The 12,458-nt window shown below is 31.6% G+C and overlaps 1 protein-coding gene across 2 annotated transcripts in view; it reads right to left on the reverse strand.

Annotated features, from left to right (window-relative positions):
- Positions 1 to 12,458, reverse strand: part of LOC115880895 (ATP-dependent DNA helicase Q4) — a 43,912-nt gene that overhangs the window by 1,518 nt on the left and 29,936 nt on the right. For both annotated transcript variants that reach the window (XM_030898222.1, XM_030898221.1), the window contains 3 exons: positions 11,916 to 12,144; positions 5,030 to 5,260; positions 4,627 to 4,935 (listed from right to left, as the gene is read on the reverse strand). In XM_030898222.1, the coding sequence (XP_030754082.1) occupies positions 4,627 to 4,935; positions 5,030 to 5,260; positions 11,916 to 12,144 (769 nt within the window). The remainder of the gene's footprint in view (positions 1 to 4,626; positions 4,936 to 5,029; positions 5,261 to 11,915; positions 12,145 to 12,458) is intronic.

A 12,458-nucleotide genomic window follows, 5' to 3' on the forward strand; every position in this document is an offset into this window, starting at 1 on the left:
CAGGAGCATTTATAAGTATTCTATAATTCTAATAATCTCATAAATTATAAACTAATAGAATTATATCAATTTCCTCTGATGTAGCATAAGTTTCCATTTTCAAAAAATTTGAGAATTTTTTTTTGTTTTAACTAAAGTGTGCGTTGAAAGGAGACAAAAACAATTTTTGGTGAGCCATAATTTGTTATTCGAACACCACTTTTCTCTTTGTCGGGTCGTTGACGTTGACTTGTCGCCATTTTATTTCTTTCGTTTACACGCTGCAGTTTGCTTTGCAAATTTAATACATAAATTATTTAGGCAAATGTAGGTTTTTGATAAAACTCCTCGGACTAACGTGTAGGTAAGTGTTAATATTTTTTTTTCATCTTAACATGCTCATTGTCATTCTCCTGATTTAGGTGACAGAAAAGGATCATCAAATCAAATTGAATTTTATATTTTTTCATCCCAGGACCGATAGTAAAATATATATTTTATGGATACCTTCGTAAATATCAACGAGATGAGCCATTGGAAGAAAGGGACCATAATACAAAACAGAAAGGTGATCTTTTTTCTTTCCACTTAGGATATTGAAATTATTATATACTGTAGTCGTGTTCGGCATTATGCTCTGAGAAATATAGATAAACAAAGAACAACAGATATAAAGCATCCCAGAGGAAAAGAGAGGCAATACCTGTACTCTCTCTGATATTTGTGAAAGTTACAGCAAAGTATTGTTGTAAATGTCATCTTTTTGATCGACCTGAAAACTTCAAGCAAAAAGATGACACTTTCAACAATACCCTGACAGATATCGGAGACGATACAGGTTTTTCCTCTCTTTCCCCTGGAATACTTTTAATTTATTATACTTTGTTTATCTAGATTTCTCAGAGCACTATGAACGAACTCAGCTTGTATGTTTGAAATAATCGTCCAGTTGGCTTAAAATGATGATCAATGACATTTCCCATATAATTTTACTTTCAAAATTATGATATATATCTTCGTTTCTAAGCCAACTATGACGCCATTTTTTTTCAGTTTTGTTATAATTAATTTTGTCTCTTCATCTACTTGTAACATTATTCTTTTAATTTTATTAATTTATTGTGGTGAAATTCATTTCTGTTGTATATTTGATATTGATATTAAACATATTTTTAAAAAATGGTGTATTTTTTGTGTTTTTATCTATGTCATAATTAAAAATAAATGATGAATTATTTTTTTTTATTTTTTTAAACTTCCCACCATGCGTGACAATCTAGTCCGTAGTTCCTACAAGCGATATTGGGGGCGCTAGTAGCAGTAGACTTGTCAACAGTGTCAAATTTAAACGTCAATTTCACTTTCCAATATTTAGCAAGGCGCTAGCACTTCTTCTTGTGTATGTGTTTTGTGCAAGACAGGCTGTAGTGTCGTGACCAGGGAATTGCACCAAGGCATATAACGATGCCGGACGTGGCTATCCTGTCCGTCATCCCAGGCACCCCCTACTGTCTGTGGTCATGTCTCAAGGTTAGAAGATGTGGGGGGGTCTTGGCTTTACCGCCCGGGCCAAGAGGAGACAACCTCACCAAAAACCTAAATCCTAAGATGGCGGGACCAGGTCAAAGGGATGCGTGGCTAGATAGAAGACTAACCTATACTGGCTATTATATATTGGAGAACACTCTGTAGAACGCTCTGTATTTTTTGAACAATGCGCTAAATTAACCTACATTTCTTGACAAAATTTCAATTCAATACAAACTGTCATTCTCCATGGAGCCTCCGCGTCGCACACAGGGCTAGAATTAAAATCTAAGTGGTAAAAAGTAACCTTTAGAAATGTTTTTTTTTATAATATTATCTCATTTAGTAGAACCACAGAATATCTAGCTACGCAATAGAAGCCTCGTTACATGTATAAAATTGTAGGTAGCAAAAGGAGACAGGCTTTAAAAGCCTGTCTCCAAATCAGATATTTTGATGTGGTAGTTTCGCTACTACATAATAGAGGGCAATAAATTTAAAAGAAAACAGTTTTCTACAAACAAAATTTAAAAGGATTTTGTGCAGTGTTGCCATTGTGTAATTCATATCGTAATACTTCCTGATAAAGCCTACCTTCAAATTTGCTACATCATTTAAACATATTAAAATAGATCAGAGCTGTTTTTTTCAGTTTGCCATGTTAGTTGGAATTAAATCTTATGAGCTAAATTACAATCACTTCTTGACGTTTAATTGTATAATTGAATCCTGAATTTTCATTGTAATTCGGCCACAATATAATAAGTATTGTTCTACTATTATGATACCACTTCCTGACGTTCGATTGTGTTCATACCAAGTTCATATCGTATAATCGGGAAAAAACGGCGTTAGCGATAGCTATGAAATGAATATCGCTGTCATTTTATATGTAAATTTATATGGGAAATGTCATCGATCGTCCTTTTCCAGTCACTGGACGCCGTTTTTTTTCAGAAGCATATCAAGTGATACCATAATATAGTACTATATTACGATACATGGCGTTCGATTGGGCTTAAACTTGGTATACTATATCTTCAGTGACATTGTAATATCATGGTACCATGGAGCATATAAAGTGGTACCTTCTATAGTACCATATTTGATGACATAGCAATATTAGGTACATGGCGGCAATAGGGCTTAAACTTGGTATACTACGTATTTTCGGTGACATTGTAATATGATGGTACTATGATGCATATCATCTGGTACCATAATAGAGTACCATATTATGTACATGGCGTTCGATTGGGCTTAATTTGGGATACTACGTATCTTCGGTGATATTGTAATATTATGGTACCATGGAGCACAATAAGAGGTACCATAATATAGTACCATATTACGATACCATTGCCTGACGTTCGATGGGGCTTAAACTTGTTATACTACGTATCTTCGATTACATTGTAATATGATGGTACTATGATGCATATAAAGTGGTACCTTAATATAGTACCATATTTCAATACCATTTCCTGGCGTTCGATTGAGCTCATATTTGATATATACTTGCGTATTTTTGATGACATTGCATTATTATGGTACCATGAAGCATATCAACTGGTACCATAATATAGTACTATATAACGTACATGGTGTTCGATTGGGCTTAAACTTGGGATACTACGTATTTTCGGTGACATTGTAATATGATGGTACTATGATGCATATAAAGTGGTACCTTAATATAGTACCATATTACGATACCATTTCCTGGCGTTCGATTGGCTCAAACTTGGTATACTACGTATCTTCGGGTTACATTGTAATATGATTGAACTATGATGTATATAAAGTGGTACCTTAATATAGTACCATATTACGATACCATTTCATGGCGTTCGATTGTTCTTAAATTTGGTATACTACGGATCTTCGGTGACATTGCAATATTATGGTACCTTAAAGCATATCGAGTGGTACCATAATATAGTACACTATTATGATATTATTTCCTTGAGTTCGATTGGGCCCAAATTTGGTATACTTGCGTTTCTTTATAAAGATTTGTTTAATTAATAATTTTAATTTATTTTACGAATTTTAATTTATTGTTCGATGTCGTGACAGCAACTTTTATGCCGAACTAATATATTATTAATTGTACCTGTGTCACTTTTTAAAATTTACCTAGGTCTATATAAATAACGTGGCAAACGGAATAAATTTGTTATTATAGTATTTTTTAGTCAGTTAACATTTTTTCTACTGCATTTTAATAAATTATTTCCATTATTATTAAACTTATATTTCATTACTAACGTTCCAGCATTAATAAATATCACTATCAATCGCCCTGTATATTATTAATTTTAAAGGTAATTAAAGGTATTTTCTTAGTTAACATTATAAGGGAGTGTATATTAAAAATGTATATGTTTTGTAATAATATACTTAAAACTATTTTAATAGCCGAAGGAATAATTAATATAAGTGTATCTGACAAGAAAAGAAGAAGAATAGAAAGAAACACATACTGCACTATACACAGTAAAAAGAATGGGATGCCAATTCAAGTCTTTTTGAATCTGGCAACTGTGCATATTTAGCCGAGCTTCAAGGCCGTCGACGTGCCGTCGATCCAAAACCGAAAATTGAAAATTTCCAATTATATTCTGATTATGATATTGTCGCGCCATCTAGTATTCTATTTGTGCAATTTTAGCTCTTTCATTTCGAGTATTTTTCTGTTGCGTAGCTAGATATTCTGTGGTAGAACATTCCAACTAGATAAAAAATAATAATCAATTAGAGTTATATCTCCTAGTTTTTCTTTTGCAAATAAATAAACTCGTACTTTAATTTAAATTTGATGGTTATGCTTAATTTCCATAAGAAAATCGTTTTATTATTCTGCTAATCTAACATAGAAGGCTGTGGAAAACAAATATAGTAGGTAATAGGTACTATTCTTGCTTCCTCTAATAAGAATTAATAGAAAATAATCACATTTTTTAAGATTGCAAGCTAAAAAATTCTTAAAACTAGTAATGTACTTATTACCACTTACTTTCCTACTTTAACCCACAGTGCGTCGTATGAGAGATGCCACTCTGTACAGACGACGTATTTAGAATGATCAGACCCCCGGTATAATATATAGGTACCTACCTATAGAGGCTAGAGGATCCGAGGAATTAAAATACTCTCGAATTTTTTGTTTTAGAACGTCTGTACTTTTTTCATAACCCTCTTCAGTGTTTACACATGAATTATAAGACTTTTCAGCAACCTCTAATAGAGTTTTATGAACAGCGTGTAACTGTTTCAAAGCTTTCGTTTCTTGATCTACAACTTGTTTATGCAAACTATCTAAACCTTCATCTAATCGTTCATCGCTCAAGTTGCCAGGTGCCAGTAGTCTAAATCCCAGGTTTGAAAACTGAACACTTAGTGCGGATCTTTTCTGCTGATTGTTAACTGCAAGGAAAACATTTAAATTAAAATTAAATCTAGCAGGACACAGTTTATTGATAAAATTTTAAACATTTTGTTAATGAAGCTTTAAAATTACCTGTTATCCATTCTAAATTCTTTAATTTATGTTTACAAATTCCACTCTCCCAACCCATTGCGCTGGCAACTTCAATTATCGGAAACTCTAAAATATTTTCTTCGCCTGGTTTGCTCTTATAAAGCGCCAAAGCCATCGCCAAAGGTGGACAATCTTTGGCCGCTTTCCTTATTTGTAGTACACCACCATAGGAAATAACTTTACAAATTGTATAAGCTGGATTTAATAGTTCTGAAAATTTGATCATATTAATTAATACAATCGTTATATTTGCAAATATATACTAATTATTACATTATTAACTTTATATCAAAAATCTTAGGTACACCGCGATGGGCCTCAAATATGGCCGACTTAAATTCCGGTTTATTAGTGTCGTTCTAATTTTATTTAAAAAATGTAAAACTATGATGTAGGGTAGACGTGGGGTAGACTCAATAATTTGTTGTTTTATTTTACGTTGTGAATAAATGTTGGTAGTTATTAAAATTGTTATAAAAATATATAATTCTAATAAAAATAGATAAGTTATAATAAGTATTTATTAACACAAACATCCGATACGCTACTGAAGCAGGTAAGTCAAATTAACGTATCTAAAAGCTGAAATGCAAGAAAAATATATAATTTAGTAAATTTAAGTGAATTTCATAAATGATCGGTTTACTACACGTATGTATATTATATATCAGTATGTATGTTATATCATCATCTAGTCACTTACTAGAGCGAAAAGTTGTTCCATTATTTCACTCGATTTTTGCCGAGATCTACCGCACGCTACACAACCAACTATTTTAGAGTCTTTTTCGATAAATCGCGATAGTGTCACTGTTAATTTAAGTTCTGCCACAATTTCCATCTAGATTTACTACCTTTATACAATTATCAGTAGTAGAATAAATGATAAATAACATAAAATAAGCTCCGTACAGACTGACAAATCCACAAAATTTCAAATCAAATTCAAATGTGTCAAATGAATCGTCAAACAGAACTGTCAAGGATCCCCACCCTAGAGTACTTTTTCCGCCCACCATGCATTAATACATGGATAGCATTATGCTCCTTCCTTAGTCTTCTTATTCAAAGATTATTAACATGTAATAATTAGTATACCGGGTGCGTCTGAAAACTGGCTCACCCCTAACCAAACCAAACCAAACTTTTTTATTTTTTTCAGTCAAAAAAACCAGATTTGGTATGTTAGTATGTGACATAAATTAGGATTGATTGACGTATTCAATTGTTTTCGGTCACTTCCTGTGTCACCGGAAATGACTACAACTTTAGAATTTTAAATGACATCCTCGGTATATTTCTACTTTATTGGATAAAAAATGACACTCTAAACAAAATGACATATCATATGTCGACTTTTGACATTTTCGCATATGTTTTTTTTGAAATTATAACTTGCGGTTCCTAACGAAAATTTCACTCGAAATACAAAGTGTGTGGTATCAAATTATTTGTAAAAAAATGCTTTTCCCAAATATGATAATGAGCCACCCTCGTTCCATTTGAAAAAAATTGAGATATGATTAAAAATACGATTTGAGAATTTTTATGCGGTCAGGACAAGACACTAAAAACACTAGATGATCAAATCTATATTTCCAAGGCTCCTTGATTAAAAATTAGTGTTTTTAACATAGTCATGGCACTCGATTGAAATTTAAAATACGATTTTTGATTAAGCGAGAATGTCAAAAGTTGACATATGATATGTCATTCTATTCAGAATATAATTTTCTATCGAATAAAGTAAAAAAATACCGACGGTGTCATTTAAAAATCAAAAGTTGTAGTCATTTCCGGTGGAACAGGACGTGACCAAAATCAATTGAATACGTCAATCAATCCCAATTAACGTCATATACTAAATTTCGTTTTAATAACCCTAATAAACCTAAATAAACCTCTGAAAAAAATAAAAAAGTTATAGGGATGAGCCACTTTTGAGACGCACCCGGTATATTTCTAAATATAACGATTGTATTTAAAGTAAAGATATAACAATACAACACCTTTTATTTATAACATAAATATCTAAAATACCTGGGGACAATAAAATCACTGTACAGGGTGGATCAAATTCGACGCTTTTAAATGGAAACACCCTTTTCTATAGGAGATAGACAAAAACTAATATCGGTGTCTGGAGCTCAATTTTCATCAAAAACATGATGGTGAAAACCGCGCATCAATATCTGTTACTGTTTCGGAGTTACGGGGTGTTTTTCAAAAACGTGCATTTTTAACAAATCGCTGTAACTTTTTTGCTCTGAAAAATTTTGTATTTCTATGAAAACATTTTCAAAGCACCTTTTTACGTAGAATTTAATGGTTTAAGTATAATTATTTTAAAATTAATAATTTAAGAGTTATCAACAAAAAAAATGATTTTTTATTTGGGACACCCTGTATATTTTTAATTAACTGAAAAGAATTTAAAATTACCTTTCCAAAAATATAGCACACTTGATATTTTTCCACATATTTTTCTAGCAAGACAACAGCACCGCCTCTGAAAGCTGAAGTTAGCAGCAAATTTTTGCAGCCAATTTCAAGAATAATTGGATAGCTAATCAAGATCCCAGCCGTTGGCCGTCGAGGCCACCTGACTGCCTGACTTAGTGCCCATAGATCTAATCCTATGGATATATTTGCGGAAGAATAAAGGTTCCTTATTCTTCCGTATAATCTAGACAAGAATTAAAAATACTTAGCAGTTATGAGAGGGTATCTTTCACCCCCACTGAGTTAATGAATTCCGCGAGAAATTTTCAAAAACTGTCCCGTCTGTCCATAACAGAAGAGGGTTGATATGTCGAACACCTGTAGCAAAATCTGATGTCTTGGTTTGCTATTTATTTTTATTGTTAATAGATAGTTTAAATGTGTTGATGTTGGTTAAATTTATTTTAAATTGTTATAAAATTCTGCATCTCTCATAGCAAGTATTATTTTCGTTTTAATTGATGCTCACAGCTAGAATTTTTTTGGATTACAGCCGGTGCCGTTCAATGCCTACTTATTTAAAGCGGGCGAATTTTTATATACTCTATATCTCAAAGAGGAATCGAGCAAAATATCAAGTGTATTATATTTTCGGAAAGGTAATTTTAAATTATTTTCAATAAATTAAAAATATACAGGGTGTCCCATATAAAAAATCAAATTTTCTGTAGATAATTCTTAAATTATTAATTTTAAAAATATTATACTTAAACCATTAAATTCCACGTAAAAAGGTGCTTTGGAAATGTTTTCATAAAAATACAAAATTTTCGATAGCAAAAAAGTTACAGCGATTTGTTAAAAATGCATATTTTTGAAAACACCCCGTAACTCCGAAACGGTAACAAATATTGATGTGCGGTTTTCACCATCATGTTTTTGACAAAAATTGAGCTCCAGACACCGATATTAGTTTTTGTCTATCTCCTATAGAAAAGGGTGTTTCCATTTAAAACCGTCGAATTTGACCCACCCTGTACAAGCTGTCGTTTGATTGCTTTTCATCAAAAAGTTTCGAAACTTATGTTCAAAATACAGCACATCAAAACTAACAAATTCCATCAAAAAAAAATTATCACTTCCTCTTTAAACGAAAGTGGACTTTCTCTGAAGTATTTTAAAACGCCCATAGAAGCAAGGGATTTTTGAAAGATATGTTCCTCCGCAGTCTATACCTTTCATTAATATCTGTAGGTTAGTGGACTACATGCTTTTAATTTTATTCATGTTTGTTTCCACATATATTATATTTTACCACGATATTTTAAACTTTAAAATGTAGGATAGCACGATGAATTCGGCCAAAAATCAAAAGATTTTGACATTAACTTCGAGGTTAATACCCTTTAGAATCGCGTATGAAAGATCAGATATACACGTTTGTGAATACCAAAATATCTGTACTCTGAACGACCGATTCGCCGGATATGGAATTTCATATCTGGACTGCGGGACTGATCGCTTTAAAATCCCTTGCGCGTATGGGCGGCTAATGACTGCATTACTGGTAACCTATGCCTGTTAATACTTTAGTGCTTAGTAGCTTTAGTTTTTAGCGAATTAGCTAATTTAAGAGCTTTTTTGACGATATTTTAAATTTTCTATGTATGTATACAGGGTGTTCCAATACTCCGTGGACATTTTATATAAAGTGTAAACAGAAACTGTTATAGTCCGGTCGACATTGATTTTGGAAATAAAATTTCCAAAATCTTTTATTTAAGGCAATACAATCTACATCTAAATATATAAAATTTAAGATTACATTGTACTAGTAAATATAGAAACATTGAAAATCAATCATTGTTGTAATATAATTGTTAATAAATATTTGACAATGTTTTAAATAAAGTCTGTTCAGCAAGAAAAGGAATAATTTTGACAGACAACGTTCAAAAAAGAGAGAAATTTAGTTTTGAATGAAAATGACTGAAAATATTATTTTGTTGAACAGACTACGAGTATATTTACTTACAGTGCGACAACTGAATGAAGGGCAACGACGTCTGAGGCAGCAGAGGGGAAGCGTGTAAAAAATCTAGTCATGTCATAGGCGTGCAAATTTATTTTAATCAGATTATTATTAAAAATATTAATCAGTTTTAATAAGTACATTGGAAGTAAATACAAATTTTGGTAATTATTTACTTAGATAATAATAGATATACTTAATATAATATTAGGTATAAACTAAGAACGCTGTGGTATTTTTGGTATTTTTTAAACTGAGTCTTAAACTTTAAATGACTACCTAATAGGTACTTATCTAATAAAAAACAAATAGGTAAAAAAACTCAAAACATTTGGAAATAAATAAATAATATTAAAAAGTATTATAATAAACTATGAACGGTCGAAACCTAAACTCTAAATTATAAATGTCTCTTTGGTAATTTAAGTACTTAACTATTAAATAAAAAACAAAAAACAAATACTAGGTCTATGAAACACCCTGTACATATAAGAGTCTAATTTTCTTTATCACTTTCATCGTCAGTGTAGGTGTCGGAATCATCATCACTGCTGTCATTATCAGTTTGAATAATTAGAGGTTCCACTTCTTCCATGTACTGGTCAACCTCCCAAAATGTATTTTCAATGTTGATTACGTTTTTATTTTTTATTTCTGGATTTTCTCTTCAAAATGCGGGATAAAATTTTGTATACCTAGGTGCAGCTGATTAAAAAAAAATTATACGACTTGATTCGCTTATTTTTTATTTTAAGCAATGTATTATTTTTATGTCTCTATTCTTTATTCTTGATATTTTTTATTAACTTGCAGTAAGTTGAGTTAATTTTGTTTTTGAAAAAAATCCCCTTTGTTGCAGTCTTAATGGACCTCACTTTACCAAAAACAGAAATAAAACTCTTATGGTCATGATTAGATAAATAAATTAAATTAAACTGGTTTCAAAAATTACCACTTGCCCTAATATTATTAACTATTCCAAAAACGTCGTTACTTTGCCAACATTTTCTAAAAGTTAAATCATTATCCAGCCATGTCTCGTCAATGTAAATTATGTTACGTCCTTCTTCTCTGTATTTCCGAATTGACTTTATATATTTATACCGCCAATGAAGAATTTTTTTGGCATATCCTTTTTAGCATTTCCGAAAATGAAATCCATTGGCCTTTAATAGCATCCTCAATGTTTCGCGACTATACGGAGAATTCATTATTTCTCGCAGCTTAAGGAGTAATTTTTTAAATGTAGGAACGACTTTTAGCTCCAAATAAAACTTTTTTATTGTTTGTCTAATGACAGGAAAATCTTCGAAGTCTTTCATAAGAGACAAGCGGGTTTTCTTCTTAGGTGGTGATGACAGCATCTCAGCTGGACGTTCCCGTTGCCGCTCCTCATCTCTATGAATTTTGCGGACTGTTTTTTGAGAAACCCCGGTATATAGAGACACGCGATCAATTTTTCTTTTTAAGGGTAATTTAAAAGCATTGTTTCTGGCCTCTTCATCGCAAACTCTATATACATTAGCGATAATTTCCCTAGATTGGCCAGCAAGGGGTTTCCTTTGTAAAAAAATATTTCGTTCCATTATTAAAAAAAAACTATTTAAGGTTTAAGGATTGCGAAAACCCTACAAATATAAATGTATCAGGAAATGTGTCATTTATATATGACATTTTTTCATGCAAATACTTACTTTATTACACAAAACAACCAAGAACGAGTCCAGTTAATAAGTGTAACAAAATAAACGAATTATAAATTAACCAAACCAAACAACTATTACTAATTAAAAAACGCAGTTGGAACTTTTTCCGCCTACGCCTGTGACCAAAGTTCGGCAACGGCTTCCGATCTCAGGTAGGTACACAATTTAATTTTTTGTCTCCTAGGAATAATCTCTCATCCTCTCACTCTGGCCCACGGCGAAAAATCGCCCGAGGCAGCGCTTTTGCCAGTTCTATTTTGTAGTAAGTATATTTGAAATAGTTTTTTAAATAATAAGTGGTAATAGTAATTTTATTCTGCATTTCCCCATGTAAATAAAATAGCAAATCCCAGAAGACAATACTACTGAGAAAATTCATAAGGTTAAGTAATGAAATAGAAATTTAAAATTTGTACTTCTAGTCTATACAAAATAAATTAGGATTATTACGAGAAAATTGTGACAACATCGTAAAATGCAAGGAAGTTTTTTGCTCGCATTCTTTCGACCTCCCTTCATTGGATTGTCAGACTGTAAGTGTTTTATGAAATAACATAAATAAGTAAATGTTTAATGTTTGTGTATCAGGATATCTGTATTAATATACAGTAAACACTCACTGTGGTACTATTTTGGATTGGAACAAGAATAACGTTTCCATTTTAATAAAAAATGTAATTATTACCTATATATTTGTGTTCATGTAACTCAAGATAACACAAAAGTGTGGAGATATTTTCCTCTGGTATGTCCAACGCTTTTACTGTTTCGTCTATAGAAAAACCCACTTCATGTTTTGGGCAAACATCTTTGCAGGCGCAAGGAACAAAAATCTTTTTGAGCAGTTTTCGGATAACATGTCGATCTATCGAATTTCCATAAATATGCCGGCAAAGCTCATTTTCATCTCGGCCCTAAAAATAACACTACATTATGTATGATGTATAACCCTATAACATTATAGATAGATAGAACTCTTTATGTATAGTAGAGACTAAAATATGCTGTAAAATCTCAGACCATTTAATTCACTTTTAAAAGTTTACGTTTTATTTTACATAATAATAAAAACTGACAATGTTTAGAGAAGATGATTTTCCTTACCCTCTACCCTCCATGGTTCAGAGTTAAATAAAAATAAACGCATTGTATATATTTACCGCCTACATATTTCGTCCCCTATATCACATACTGGTGTAACTCGCATTTAGCAAAATTGTCAGGAAAT

The sequence above is a fragment of the Sitophilus oryzae genome, unplaced genomic scaffold, assembly GCF_002938485.1.
Source record: "Sitophilus oryzae breed Bouriz unplaced genomic scaffold, Soryzae_2.0 scaffold_1660_pilon_pilon, whole genome shotgun sequence".
NCBI lineage: Eukaryota > Metazoa > Arthropoda > Insecta > Coleoptera > Curculionidae > Sitophilus > Sitophilus oryzae.